The sequence below is a fragment of the Parus major genome, chromosome 2 (genome assembly GCF_001522545.3).
Source record: "Parus major isolate Abel chromosome 2, Parus_major1.1, whole genome shotgun sequence".
NCBI lineage: Eukaryota > Metazoa > Chordata > Aves > Passeriformes > Paridae > Parus > Parus major.
In genome coordinates, this window is record NC_031769.1 from 62,387,058 (window position 1) to 62,402,869 (window position 15,812).

The window sequence follows — 15,812 nt, forward strand, 5'->3', positions numbered from 1 at the left end:
GGATATCATCATGCCAAGTACTTCCATGCAAACTGTGTATATTCTTGACCTGACCTAAGAGCTCAGGTGAAAAGATTCACCCCTGGGGAAGCAGAGCCTGAACGCCCCAACAGATTTCTAGAAGAAATCAACTGAGAAGTCTTGTTGAAGTGTGGTTATAAAACACACCCACTGGGAGACTGCAGTAAGAAGCTGAGATGAGCAGCACCATGGGGTGCTTGCCAGGCTGCGTGACGTCTCCATGCAGAGCTGTCTCACACAAGGACTCAGGAATCAGCTTTTGCTGGTGCAGTTGGGAACGTCTTCTGTTTGTGTGACTGGTTTCAGTTTCAGTTTGTGCCTACAGTGCCCCAAACACCACTCTGCCTCTGCAGAGGTTCGCATACCAACACAGCCACTGCAAAGGAAACAGTCTTACAGGTCTCTTTTTTCTTTTTCTCCGTCAAAATTGACACTCATGCCAGAGTGTGACCTTTTTTAAACCTCCAGTTGAAAAGGAGGTATATTTCTTTCTTCAGCCGTGACCTACATCCCCTAAAAGACCATTCCATAATTATAATTATAAAAAATAATCAGCCTTGGCTTTTCAATTAATACATTTTCAAAAACAGGATGGGAGATCTGTACCTTTACTGTTTTCCTAAATGGCATTACAACAGCAGGATTGCAAATAAATCATTCTGTTGCTCTGCATGGCCCACAGCAAATTCTAGTAAATGCTCCTGGGAGTGAGTGGCATTGAAAAGTAAAAAATAGCATAGTTGCTTTCTAGTTCTGCATAGGACAATTTGATGAACTGTTACGTAAAACTCTGCTCTAAAGGAAAATGTTACAATGACTCTTTTGGAAACTAACATAGATTATTACAAAGAACATAGATGGGCTTTGGAAAGCATCTCCAAAGCAAAAACCTTTTGTACATTAGGTAATTTGAGGGGTTTACACACAAACACTTAATATGGAAGAAAGCCCAGAAATTCCTCAGAATTATAGGTGAATGGTATCAAGAGAACAAAAGGAGCCTTGAAATCCCACCTAGCTGACTAACTACATTTTCTTTTCCACACAGGCCACTGCAAACTCCAGTTGCTAGAGCCTGTCTTCTTTTCTGTCATGGAGCCAGATGACTCTTGTGGAATAAAGAGGGCTTTCATGATTATGAATTTGAACACAATTGTTATAGAGTGTCAAAAGGTTAAAGAAAATTCTCTGGGGAAAGCCTGGTACCTCTTCAGAGCAATCCTCAGGCTTCATTAATGAGGGAGAGAGGCAGGGAAGAATTTTAACCTTGTTCTCTCAGATCCTACATAAATCATGGATTTACGTGTGTGTCATTCATGCTAGATCTGGAAAAGGTTCTGAGGCACAGACAGGACATGAGGGAGTAAAGAGAGGGTAGTAAAGCATCCAAGGAAACATTGTTTTTGCTATTTTAACTACTACATAATGCTATGTAGAAGCCAGATGCTTAAGAAACTGAGGCCCATCTGCATTTTCTGAGTGTCCACTTTTTCAGGAAACTGCTCTGTATACTATATTGAAAATAGCAGCTTAATTCATATATATAGTCAATGGGATATGTCATCTCAATGACTTGTTTGAGCCTTCTTTATCCAGTGACAGTTTTGCAAGGTGAGACAACAAAATGAGGAGATTACAAAGCCTTATCTCACTGCATAAATCTACTGTCAACCCATTCCAAAGACTCTCTTACTGGAAATGGAATTGGTTGCTATTAAAAGCCACCAAACAACACAGAGATCTTCAGGAATGGGTAATTTAAAAATAGTTGTTAAGTTGTTAAGTACAGTGCAGGTTCTTTTTAGGGGACAATATTTGGTTAAAGTACAATAGGGGAATTTTGTTAAGAGATTTAGACTTCTCAGGTCACTCCTTTGAAGGGATGGGAGATGTTTGTTTTAGCACATGTTATTTTAAGACAAAAGAGTCTTCCCATTACATTATACGCAGGAAATTCTCTTCAAGTTCCTATTCAGGTTCCACCAGGAGTAGGATTTTTTTCTCTTTTCTGCCTTGGACAAAAATAATTTTACATTCTTTTTCACTGATTTCATAAATCAGAAATGAAGTTACAACAATCTCCTTGGTTCCTATGATACATCTCCTCAATCTGCTACACATATCATATGCATTATATACTTAATGAACCCATTATAATGGAATGTTCCTATTATACAGGCATAGCACCATATGTGGAAGCCTTTGATAGGCTGCTGAATGGAAGTGTTGCTGAGTTTCTCAGGTACAGCAAGATTCTTGAAGGTGACGTGAAGACACATGTAAGTATTTACACAGATTTTCCCATGATGATACAAGTGTACAAGTCTTGGAATCTGTGTGATCAGCCTTGATTTCTGAGTAGAGGAGTGTCTTAATAACAGAATAAACTCTAAGTTATTAATTCTTGTAGTAGTGATAGCCTGGCGTAACACACTGAGAACAGTTGGTTTGGGAAGGGCACAAGGTTGTATGGATTCATAAGAAGAGATTGCTTGCCTTCTACAGCACCGAAGTTGAACACCATAGAATGCAAAATATATAAATATTCTCATTCACAAGCAATTTGAATAGTTTTGTTGGCTGCTGAGCTCTTTGCAGGACAGGAACACAATTAAGAGCATGTGCCAACAAATTAGTAGCAAAGAACAGGTGGGCCCAAGCAATGATAACTTCCTATGGTTGTTTTCAAGTCATGTGTATCATCATTCCAATTAATATAGAGATTTTGTTCTGGTTGTTTGTTTTTATTACTGGTATCTCTTTCATTTGTAAGAGTGTAGCAAACTAAAAAATGATTCAGCTGTTTAAATGACCTTTTGTTAAAAACATAAGTTATAGCAAGGAAGTACTATGGGATCATTTTCATGATGACAGTACTTCCTAACCTTATGATCTTAACCTTGTGATCAGAACTTGTGTAATTTTATTTTTTTAAGCTGGTCTTCCCTAAAATGGGGGGTGATAGAATTGACAAGGGATGGACTCACTAACAGCTTACCAGTATAGATTTGAGAAAAAAAAAAAACAAAAAAAAAAATCCCACACACAAAAGATCTGGGTTCAGTGCAAGCTGGATCTGAAGGAGTTTGAAGCTTTTGACTTTTCTAGTGGATCCATGCCATCAGGCCTTCCTCTGTGTGTACAGTTCCCAGTTGATTGCTGCTGCTGCTCTACATAGCAAACACTGCAGCCAGAAAAACAGGCAGTCCTACAAGCTACTGAGATTCACGTTGCAAGGCCAACATAAATATTCTTCAGGACAACCAAAGCAACCAGTCTACTTACAGAGAGAGATGACTGGATTATTCTGTGATCTGTGTTTTTTATTGTGGTGTTACATGTTCTGGTTTGTAGGGCAGAGTTTCTAACATAGTTAGGCCTAGAAAACAAGAGGAGTAAGGAGACCAGGCAATTCTAGATGATCTTTGTTTTTCTAAGGAAATGATGCACTCCCTTTTCACTTCAAAAAGCTTCGACAGTTATACTGTAAGCTACAATATATGTACATTGTTCTTCAGAGAAACTAGGGAAAAATAAATAAAGGGGGGGTCAGAGGGTTGGAGGAAGAATTATGAACATAACTGAACAGAGAATTTCTCCCTGGAAAAGATTGATTCTAGCTTGGTTTTTACATTCATTAGACATGATTATTTTGCAGTTGATTTCTCAACAATTTAGATCTGAGTGATACAAAAATAACCTTACTACCAATACTAAGCAGGGAAAGGGATTGCATTTAACCTTCTAAATTGCTAAATCCTCTTTAATATAAACTATCTGTAAATGTTTAAACCATTAAATCAGCAAGTGTATTAATTTATGCATTTGTCACTATTTCATACTCATAATTGAGTCCATATAAAAGATTATTAATAATTTGTCAGCCAAGTCTGTGGACAGTCCCTAGCATACTGTTGATGATAGTGTAATGCAAGCTGTGATACAGAGTATTTGTTAGTGCTATGAGCTTAGACATTAGCTTTCTTTACATAAAGAAACTGGTGATTCTGACTGCAGCCTACTAAATATTCTGAAATCTTAGATTCTGGATTTACAGTGTGGAGCAGACTGGTTGCCTTATGCTCATGCTTATCACTGAAGCAACATCTGTGCTTTACCTTAACAAGTGGAACAAGGAGTATTTTTCTTCTGGGTGTCTTATAGACCATGTGTCCTCAGCATTATACTTGCAGCTGCTGTCTCTTTCATATAATGAGCTGAAGGGAAGGTTGTATTTTATTTCAAAAAACACCTGTTGCCCTGAAAAACCTCACATACCTGACAGACCAGAATGGTAATATGAGAGAAAGAGAGACTTCATATTATGCCAAAGAAATGAGGGATTTAATATGATGTGTTTCATTCTGATGGCTGTAACGATTGTGTGGTTTGTGTGCCTGGCAAAAGGAAGAATTCAGACAAAACTGGTATCTGTTGGGGAGCCTCGTTCCTATTTTTTTCAGCATGCTGTACTTTTAAAAAGTCTGTTGAAAGAGAACAAAACAAACAAGCCATAAAGAAGAACTAATAGCTAGCTTCTGGCTCTGTTAAACACAGCAGCACAGTGAGTTTTACAAAGATTAGTTTATCAGAGTTCTGCTTAGGCTCAATCTTGAGAGCAACACATTTCTTATTCAAATTACAGTACATGTAGTGGTGAATCTCTGAGGCCAACTGCACTGAAGAAATTAACCACTTTTTAAAAGACAGAATGGTTAGGCTTTTACATATTCTGTTTAAAACAAATTACTCTGAGCAGCTAAGATCTTTTCCTTGTTCTATCACTGTGGAATAAAGTGGAAATGGATATTTCTATGAAATGCAAAGTCTGCTACAGGCACAGATTTTATGAAACCACTTTCTGCTGTCCATGTCATAACTGTAGAGCATGTGAAATCACTGAAAGAGTGAATGTGGCCAGGACTGCTACCAACCAGCTGTCTTTGGCTTGACATACCAGTGTCTTGGAGGCTGTCACCAACCATTACAGGTTGTAGCAACCCTGAAGCTGACTCACCGTATGTGCCAATACCAAAAACTGTCCTTCTGTCAGAATGAGGGAAATTCAAAATCAGTATAAAACAGATTGTGACTCTACAGCACAGGCCATGAATCCAGCACTTCAGAAAATGTGTTAAGGATGACAAGGAAGATGCTTGTGGAAGTCCACCTTTAGATTGTGTCCCAGCGAGGAAGCTGGGTTCAGGCAGGTTTGATGGGCTCTTTGCCTTCGCAAAGTAAAGAAAGCAAGACTTTAGAATGCCAAGATGCAGGTTTTTGTAATGTGTTTATTATGAGCTTCTTCACATTATTTTTGCTTATGTGCTATCTCAAGTGGTGGAATACTTTGGCTTGAGTTTGAGTAATGTACCAGATGAGACATCACGATAGGAAGAGAATGTACTGGTTCTACAAGAGAAGGATAGATAACCTCACATTTCTACATTTTAGTATTTTATGTGGTACAGAGCAGAGCATAATTACAGCCTTCTGTCAAACACATAAGCTAATACTTGCCTTTTTTTAAAATGTTTATTTGTAAAAATCTTATAACCTCCCAACCCCACCAGTTGAAAGAACAGATTGTCTGTGTGATTCATTTATGTTCCCTCATCCAAGTTATTTATCTTGGAATGGAAAACTATGAAAATATGGATGCATTTTTCCTCCTCTCTTCCATCAACTTCCAGTTGCCGAAATTCAGAGCTCAAGACAGGAGGTCAAACAGCTTGGAGCATTCAGAAATGAAGTGGTTGTTGGTTCAGTTCCTCCTTAGTGGAAGAGAGTTTCGATACAATCCATTGCATAAATGACTGCAGGAACAAGGTAGCACAGAGAAGTAATTCACAGCACATTATCCAGTCTGCAGGAGTTCTCTGTATGCATGCACTGGTTTCTTATCATGGTGAGCAGAGAAAGCAATGTGCACCCCACAAATGTCATATGCACATACCCAGAGAATTGCTTTTCCTTATCTGTTACATGAAAGCAGTGACATTCTTCTCTTCTGCCCAGTAAAGTCCACATAAATGTAAACAGAGAGCTGAAAGCAGGAGGTATGTTTTATGAGATATATATGCTCTTTGCAAAGTGCCACACGGGCTTGGATGATCAGTGAAGTTAAAAAGTCTTGCCATCCTCTTTTTTTTCCAAAGAGTAGTTTTCCAAAGAGTAGCTACATGTTGTCTTTTCATGTGAGAGATGCCGAAGAGCGAGTCAATGACATTCATAGCCCTGAACTTTGAACAGGATGTGGTGCTGTCTGTGCTACACCAAAAAAACCACACTTTTGCACTTTTTCTTAGCTAATCTAAATGCAGACTATCAAACCCATTATTTGACTGATTCCTCATTAACAAGGCAATTTGCTTACAGGGCAGCAGAATGCACAAGTGTACTCTCGTGTTCATCTTTTGTGCTCAGGCTGTGTGGTTTTAGGCATTGTGTTGAAAGTTGAATTAGAGCTCAGAGAGGAGGATGATGTCAACATGCCCAAAGAGAACCTTGCTGTCAGGCTGCCTTTGCATTTCTGTGAGATGTGTTTTCTACTGCATGGAATAAACACCAAACCAAGATGCTACTTCAGGACTGGGGAAAAAGGAATACATAAAAAAAAGAATAAAAAGACATGTTTTGGACAGCACACAAAGAGAAAGAGACTTAATAGTGTAGGAAACGGTAATGCTGTCCACCAAAAGGGAAAATAAAATAAAATCATCAGCTCTGGAAATCTGTCAGTGTTAAAGTTGATTTTGTAATGCTAATTCAGCTGGGTTTCTGACCTTATATATGTACTACAAGACACTTCATAACATGAGCAATAAAGAATGTTCACTTTAATAGTAAAAGAAAGATGGAAATGCAATATATACAATCTAGCCAAGAGGCTAATTTAGAGTTTTGTTCAGAAAAAAACTGACATTTCTAGGAGTTTTACAACTTTTGATTGTTCTGTTCCAAAGGACAATTTCCCATATGGCCTAGGGATTGTGTCTGGCTTTCAAAACAAGCAGGATTTATTGAATCAGGTGCAGTAGTGTGCAGACATGCTTGCACCACTTGGACTGAAAGACACCTGGGTGGGAATAAAGATGGCTCCTGAGCATGAAGGACCTGTCCATTACAAGTCTAGAACACCATGCCCTGGAAGAGTCGGAGTTTTTCCGACAGTTTTGATGGGACCTGGATCAGACTGCTAGTTTCTTGACTCTGACATTGCAGTAAATACCACTTGTTTTTCTTATTTTTTAAAAAGGCAAGGAAGAGATAAAAGTCAAAAACAAATACTGAAAAATAAATGCCATGGTGGCCAGTACTAGGCATTTAGTTGTGTATTGCAGGCACAAGAAAAATGCACCCATAAATTTAGGGGGGATAGTGGTGGGAATATATAATGATAACATTCCATTTGGCATTTCCTCAAAAACATAAGAAATCAGAAACACAAATACTCAAGGCTGTCAAGAGTTATTCATAACCTGTTTTCATGGGGTTTCTCTGCAAATGGAGTAGTTCCTGACTTAATCCATAAGCAGTTGGTTTTAAAGTAGTGCAGTTGTTCAGGGACCATTACAGACCATTTTATACCAAGGTCTAAAACTATTGCCCCCTAAAAAGAATTTTATGTGTATATGGTTATTCAGTACAATGGGATTTTCTGGTCTCCCAAGGATGCTAGAAAAAGGTATCAGAATTATTTGAGTGGGAAACCTTATATGCAGTGTGAAAACAAAGAAAAATCCATCACGTTTGCCCAAGAAAATGTTAGATAATTTGCTCTTAAGAAAAAAAATCTGATTGTGAAGGTTTCTTTAATTGACTAGATTACTTCAGCTTAAGTATTGAGTGTTCAAACTAGATATAAGGTGGTCCATGTTTTACCAATCAATTTACTTAATGAATGGAGCAATTAATCAAAGCATACATTAACTTTTTGGACATTTGAAGTCAAAGTCAGAACTGATCATATGCTTTAGCTCATGCTAATTTTGCTATCCTCTATAAAATTTTTTTCATCGAAGCCCTTTAAGAGAATATTTGAGTCAGCTGGCAGGAAACCAGTTTTTCTTGGTGTTTTTCCAGGAGAAGCAGTGTACAGACTAGAGGCATAAGAGTTCCACAAGTTGAAAACCACTGTGTCAGCTTAACCAGAAATCATAAGGTGATAAAATTACATGGCTAAAAGAGCGAGCTAAATCACAGATGGCTTTCGAGTGTGAACCACCTGCACTCACAGCCACAAATACAGTGTGAGAGTGTCTCCATGAGCTTGTTGAAAAGCTATTGCTTAGGACACTTGCTGGTGTAATGTCAGGAGAAAACTTATTAGGGGAGGGTTGGATATATGGAGTTGGCTCCAAACCAAGGTCCATGAGGAAGCCTTGGTAAGGTAGACTTCTGGTTTTTTCTCTGTTTCAAAGCAGTCGAGGATCTAGAGAGCATAGGTAGCAGTCATCTCAGGCACTCACCATCGCAACAGTGAGGTGTGTGGTTCTCACAGCAGTAATTTCTAGTGAACCACTGCCAAGTTACACTTTCTTGATCCATCAGAAAAACAAAGACAGCATCCTTGCTGTTGTCATCAGCATGAACCTCTTGTGACTGAAAATTCTTTTTACTGGTGCTTATAGTTCTTATTTCTCTGGTGAAAATTATGGGTTGAAGTAACAATCCATTTAAAAGTTTAACAAATTTTTTAATTTGTTAATTAAATTTAACAAATTTAAACTAATTTGTTTCAATCTGAGAAACACACATCTAGGAATACTTTTTTTTGACCCCCCTTTTTTTTTCTGTTTTGGGACACATGCTTGAACGATGTCATTTGTTGCTCCAGGCTATGAGTAAGTCTTTTATTAATTTTCAGTCTCATTCTTTCTGAAGAGCATGTGTACAGTCTTTTCACTCATCTGCCTCCCCATCCCTGACCTGCTTTTATTTTGCTAGTTGGTTGCAACTGTTTTGAGTGTATAGAAATGCTGGGCTTGGAAACTGAGAAGGCTGTTCATTGTCATCAGCAAAAAACCAAACAATGAGCTCAGAATCTGGCTCTTCAGTCAGTTTCTAGTAAAAAGGAGTTCAGTGAATAATGAGAATTAAGCCACAAGGGAAACCAGTGTGTGGTTTGAATGTTGTTTTAAATAAGCTACGAGTGCTGTCAGGAGGGACAAGGGTATAATGTGGCCACAAATGTGCATTGCCTTTTTTTATCCAATATGAATTGCATGATCAATATGGTCACATTTATGAACATTGAAGAGTCCATTAGGATAGATTGAACCATGTCACTGTCACTGCAAACTTCTTTTAGTCTACTGACACCCATAAATTGAACTATATATTTCTACAATTAATCTGAACTGCAAAGCAGTTTAAGTATTGGTTTAATATATAAGTTTAATTATGTGTTTTATCCCAGAGATACAGTAAAAAGATTAATTTAGGATTTTTATGTAGAACTTTGAGGCTGAAGTATTTCTTTCATTTTGCTTTAATATATGTTCTGTTAAAAAGACAACATTAGTTCAGATCTGCTTTTCAATCACATGCTTGCCTTTCAGAGAGGCTTAGGTTCCTTCTCCAGGTACAAGTAGGCTTTTGTTATTTAGCACCTCTGAAAAGGAAGATATGGTTCAAGTGGGAAGAAATACTAAATATTATTATAGATGTCTGAGTTTAAATTTTGAACTGGCTTCTGTGTTAGCAAATTTTGGTTGGGGGCCTAGAATTCTTTCAAGGTGATAAACGTGGAAGTGATTTTACAAGGAGACAAGTTCTGGCACTTTCAGCCGTTGAGTTGCTTTCAGGGGGCTCAGTGGGACTAATTGCAGAGTGAGATGTGTAGGCAATGTCACCAGTTGTCTTGAAGTGCATGAGAGACAGAACATACAAAAAGTCTTTTCCATATAAGAACCTATTTGTCCAAGCTTTCTGTCTAAAAATAGTACAATTTCTTAGAAATTAGTGAGTCCTCAGTCTTTATCAGGCAACTTGTCGGGCAGAGAAAGTCAAGAAATGAGTTCAGAAGGGTGTTCATTGAACACTGCTTGTAGAATATTTATGAGGTAATACCTCAAGAAGTGTTGTAACCTTTTTAATTTACAGAGAGAAGCATCTGAACTTCCTAGAACTTGTGTTTGTTAAATCAGGGACATATCTATGACATCCTAAGGCCTGTGAAATTGTAAAGGCTTTTCTGAAATTTCCTTAAGTGTGGATTTGGACCTTCACTGAGAAGGGCTTCTGACAGAATAGCTGGGGCTAGAGACTGGGGCTGCTTACCAGCAGCCTCAGGGTCAAAGCAGCCCATCAGAGACATAACAAGAGTGCCTGCAATCAGCGCAGCAAAAGTTGTGTTTGTGCAGATCACAATGAGACCTGCAGGCCCTGAGATCTCTGTGTCTCTCTGATGTACTGGCTTACAAGATGTGTTCCATGGAGGAAGTATAGGTTTTCTTTTCCTCAAGGAAATTAGGTCTTTCCATGAATACTTAGTTCCTCAATGCTGGCAAACAGGTCTTCCAAAGAACTCAGAGCTCAGATGTTCATGGGAAAGAAAAATGTACCTACGTTTAAAAAAAACTGTTGATCTTGTTAATAAAAAAGTTTAGGCTTCATGACTTCTGTACATTGTGTATGACTTCTGTACATTGTAGGTCCTGTTTATTTAAAGAAGTAATGCACTTCTTCAGAGATGCATAATGTAGCTCCAGGTAACAGGAGAAACTAAAGGCTTCAAAGGATTGTGAAACTTTAATGTACCCCACTTTCTGTTCTTCAGTGAAATCCTGAACTGAACTGGTTTCCCTTTGCCATCACTCTTTGAGAAACCTGCTTGTTTTTGTAGGCTAGTCAGGATGAAGAGCTGTAAGAGCTCTCTCAGGAAGACTGTGGCAAACTTCCTCCCTGTGCAGGTTGGGATGCTTTCTGTCTACTCTCCCTAATACAAATTACCAAAAAAAATTACCATTTTGTCATGGCATGATCTCTGACATGGAATACAAAGAATATTCATGTAATGTTTTTAATTAAATGTATTCCCCCTGGAAAAGCCTTTTACCTCAGGAGTTCTGGGTTATTTAACAAATTTGAGGCAGGTCAAATCCTGCTTATCACTCACCACTGTTACTCATACCCTGATGCTCATAAAATACAGTATTGACAGTCTTTGGTTATTGGAAGCTCCAGCAAACAATGTTGGCCTGGTATAGATTTTAGTGATGCTTCCTCGGCACTGGAGAGAAGCCATTTGTTCTTACGGTGGTTTTATGCTTGTTTTTAAAATGTTTGGATCTTTTTATCTGTTGTTTGTTTCTATGGTGAGCACTAATGACATATTAGAGAGGCGGAAAATGACTGCACAAATCCCGCGTAGCTGTCAAAGAATATTGTGGCTGTGTCTGGTCTAGAGAAGCACCAGGGACCAGGTGCTTTTACCTAGATCAGGTGCTGCAGGGTGACAGTAGCACCTTGTACTGATGTGGAGGCCTTTAAATGTAGATCCATGGCTGTGTGCTGTGGAGTGATATGCCTTGGAAATCTCCATCAGTTGACTTGGACCTTTGCAGAATTTTGAGATGGAAACGGCAAACTTGAATTCTTGAACATTTTCACAACTGCTCAGAAAAAAAGTGGTGTAAAAACCACCAACACTCAAGCCTGAAATAGACCACATCTTGATTAATGAATGGACTTTTTATTTTTGCACACAATTTTCAGTATTTTTCTATGCTGAATCTTCTGGAATCCCTAACTATCATTACATTACATCTATCTTTGGAACCTCTGTGTAAAAGTTGAAGTGAACAAAGGTCAAGGGAGTCATAGATTTTTGGCTGTTGTCAAAGAGATTCATGAAGAATTTGTGAATCTGGAAGATAAAAAAGCAGCCTGAGCTTTAGGAGAGCATCAGCAAAGTTAATAGCGTTGGTCTGGCCTTGTTGTTTTTCTCTTATGGGTGGCAAAATTTGAGACGTTTTGGAGAATATGATCTCCTATCGCTTCAATTGGCAATAAGTAGCCACAATGGCCCTAAAGCAAAATATTTATATCCATTTAAAGCAGTGATAGAGGAACAAAATAATTAACTGTGTCTGCTACTAATATTAGTAATTAATTAATTAACAGAACTGACATTTTAATAGTATTAATTATGTTTTAAATTTAACAGTCCCTTGAAATCACTCAGAAAAACATATACCATTCAAAGATGAGAGAGTTTCGAGGAAATTCTGGAACACTGTGGCAAACTTTATTGGTGTAATTGGTGTAGAACATGTATATTCTTTACCCAAGGTAATAATATTCAAATTAATGTTAAAAAACCTCTTGTGGCTTTAAACATCCTTTATTCCAGTTAATCTGTACAATTCATGTTTCAAATGGAAGAATAAAATGGCAGCAACAATCTACCCCAAACAATTCTATCCATCTTGCATTATTAATTAACACTGTGATGGTTTGAACTCCACCATAGTTAAGAGCAGAGTGATTTAAGTCACAGTGAAGCTTACAAAAAAGTAAAGTTAATGAACTGAGATACAGATGCTACCCTGAAATGTGTAATACTGACCAGAACTGTGCACAGGTACATGACACAGTGTTTAATACACAGGCAAATAGAAACATCCAGAAAGAGCAGCATCGATACAATTGATAGCACTGTTTGGTAGTGTACAGGCAGTAGCAATGCTGAGAAATTTTAACAAAAATTCCCTAATACAGACATAGCCATGAAGGCTGAAAAACACCAAAAACCTCAGTATAGGGGACAGCTGATTGGTGGTAGTCAATGTATCTGTCTGAAAATAGAAAAGAAAATACCTCAGATGGTGTCTGTCAAAACCAATGGCAAATCTCCTACTCACTTCAATTTTGACTTGAATTTCAACCCTGTTTTCTACATGGACCAGTGAGAGAAAGGTGACAGTTTTTTTCTTATTTTACTTTTCATTTTCCAGAGTAAAAAGTGCTGTTTGGAGAACTGCCAGTGGCTCTTTAAAGCTTGGTCCAGTTTAGCAAAATCTCTGTCAGCCAATTAACTGTTCAAAATAAATACTGTCTATTTAGCTGGCCTGGACAGTTTCTATGGCAGCCCCATCTTAATTTAAGCTCCGTTCTTTTTTCACTTCTTTCCTTTCCCTTCAAGCCAGCAGCCATTTCACCACTTCACTTTGAGGAGGCTTTTGAAAGCAAAATGTAAAAGACAAACTGTCTGTTCTGTTGGTAGTGCTGTACCTTTTAGAGAAAGGCTGGAGTCAGTGAAGCTCCATCTGTAGTTTTCATTTGCTGAAATGAAAACTACAGTCAGTCATTGTGTCTTTTGCTAGATACAAAGGACCTGTAATTATTTCTGCAGAAACTACATTTTGAACTCAGGACCACTAAATCCCATTTTTTCCCTTGTGTCCTCTTTACTATCTGGAACTGTATTTTGATTTGCTAGTTAATCTCTGTTAATGTTAGCATGTGCAGATGTGTAATATTCTCCAGCAATAGAACTCCAGTGGATTCTGATATTTGCACTGTGCTTTTAAATGCTATGACTTCGAGGAAATACAGTATTAAATACAATAACATTTGACAAAGTCAGTATTATAAGGTCAGTAGGGTAATTTTCTTGACTAAATTTCATTAGGAAATCTTGTATTTGTTGCTCTTCTATTTAGCTTTTGGGTTGTTTTTTTCAACTAGTGAATTTACATGTAACTTGAGATCTGAGTTCATGTGCCATAGCTTGCTTGGCACATAAATAATATTTTTCTTTATTGATACTTGGATACCAGAGTGATGGTCAACTTAGATTGAACAGAACATTTCAAATGAGAAAGAGGCAGATCCTAAACCCGCATGTGCTGTGGAGAACTGAACCTCACCAAAGCAAACTGGAAATTTAAGCTTCAGGTCCAGTGCATCTACCTCTACTCAGTTTGAAACAGTGCAAGTCTGAGTGGAATTTGTACTCATGCTCCTTCAAACAGATCAGCAGCATTGTCTTCATTAGACATCTCTCACAGAGCTTCTGGCAATTTTTCAAGCGGTGGCTTGTGACAAATAATCAGAAATCGGCTTTATGTTATGACAGAGACAGTTAAGCCAGTTGCTATTTAAAAGATTATATATATAATCACAATCAATATATAGTCCACTGACAACTGAATGTTTCAAACATCCTGTAATAAATTTTGGATAATAAAAAAATTGGAAGAAGCCACCATTTAAACATAGAACAGGTAACTCAAAATAGTGTTACCTATGGCTTGTGTGCACTCAATAGCACAAGATTTCTTAAAGACAGTTCCAAGACATTTTAAGAAAGTGGCCTTGGCCACACTCTGCAGTAGAAAAGGAGAAGTAATACAATTCTGGAGGAGAAATTAATCCTGATTCCACATCTGACAATAGTTTTCACACACATATGAGGCATAGTCAAGGAATGTCAGTCTTTTAGGAAAATCTGTATATATCATCCAATGGTCTGTCTCCAGCTCTGACCAAATTCCAGTGCTTCATCAAAAAGAAATGAACAATGAGACAAGAAACCAGTTGTTTCTTTGTACTTAGAGTGGAGAAAAAAATCCTCTTCAGCTTCCATAGTGACCAGTGGGATACCAAAAGTGTGTATTTAATGCAATGTAGACAAAGTGCCAGACAGACATATTTTTCAAACCTCACTGATGTTACAGCTCAATATGTGTTCAAGAACCCAATAAACAATCTTAACTTTCTATATCTAAGGACTCTTTGCTCATGCATGATCTGTTTGATCAACATTGAAAGCTCTGTCTTAAAATAATGCTGCCTCTTTGGAGGGATTTGAAAGATCCCTTCTGAACTTCACTTTTTGCGCTGTTGGAAATCTTATAAAGTTGGGATCCCATTTACTCATGGCCCAGTTTTCAGTCGTGTGATTATGTGCTGACTCTGCCATTTTCTTCATTCTCTATTATTCACATTGTCTATGAGAAAGAATTGTATTCCTCAGCCACTCTCTTGCTAAGAAGAATAAGTGAAATTCAAATTTTATCTTTGTGTGACAGATACTCATTGCTTTAAAAATCCAAGTAGATTGTCTCAGCATCAGCTCTGATTTAAGCTTATCTTTTTTTAACACAGGTTACTGTGTTAATTCTGTGCACAGAATTCCAGAGGAGGTTCTCTCCAATGGTACTAACACTTCCATAGATATACTAAAAATACTTTGCCACATCTGCTGTAGAACTGCATACATTCTTTTCACAAAGCCACCTTCCTGGTTTTTATACTTGTGTTTTCCAGTCTTTAGTATTTCCATTGAATCAGTTCCATATTTACACCCAGAACTATGCATTGTTTTAAAGGGGCAGCAGGGAGGATTGCTAAATTTTGTCAGATTCTTAATATCTGTGCCAACAAAACTGTCTTACTCTTCTTAGGTGATGAGTGAGTTTTTCTTGACTGTCTTAAGACCTCCTAACCTTGGTTTGCCCAAGAATTTTATGAGTGCACACCTAAGTAATGCTCTTGTGACACGAAGAAATGTATTGATTGCTCCTAAAACTAATCCCTGAGAAACACAACTAGCAACTTTCCTTCTCTCAAGTAACACCACCTGTAGTATCCTTGTTGTTGCCTCTGCTTATCCAGCTTCTTATCCAACTGAAAAATTTTAATACTAATTGTTATTTTCACTCAAAGTATGACTTTCCCGTGAGGACTCACAGTAAGTATTTTATAATACCCAGATATACTAGATCTGACAATTATTCTTGTCTAAGAAACAAAATAATTATTTCAACCACAGGTAATCCCAT

At 37.7% G+C, this 15,812-nt stretch overlaps 1 protein-coding gene across 1 annotated transcript in view; it reads left to right on the forward strand.

The window, feature by feature from the left end:
• Positions 1-15,812, forward strand: part of CAP2 (cyclase associated actin cytoskeleton regulatory protein 2) — a 68,816-nt gene that overhangs the window by 13,426 nt on the left and 39,578 nt on the right. The window contains exon 3 of the mRNA XM_015619116.3: positions 2,200-2,300. Within this exon, the coding sequence (XP_015474602.1) occupies positions 2,200-2,300 (101 nt within the window). The remainder of the gene's footprint in view (positions 1-2,199; positions 2,301-15,812) is intronic.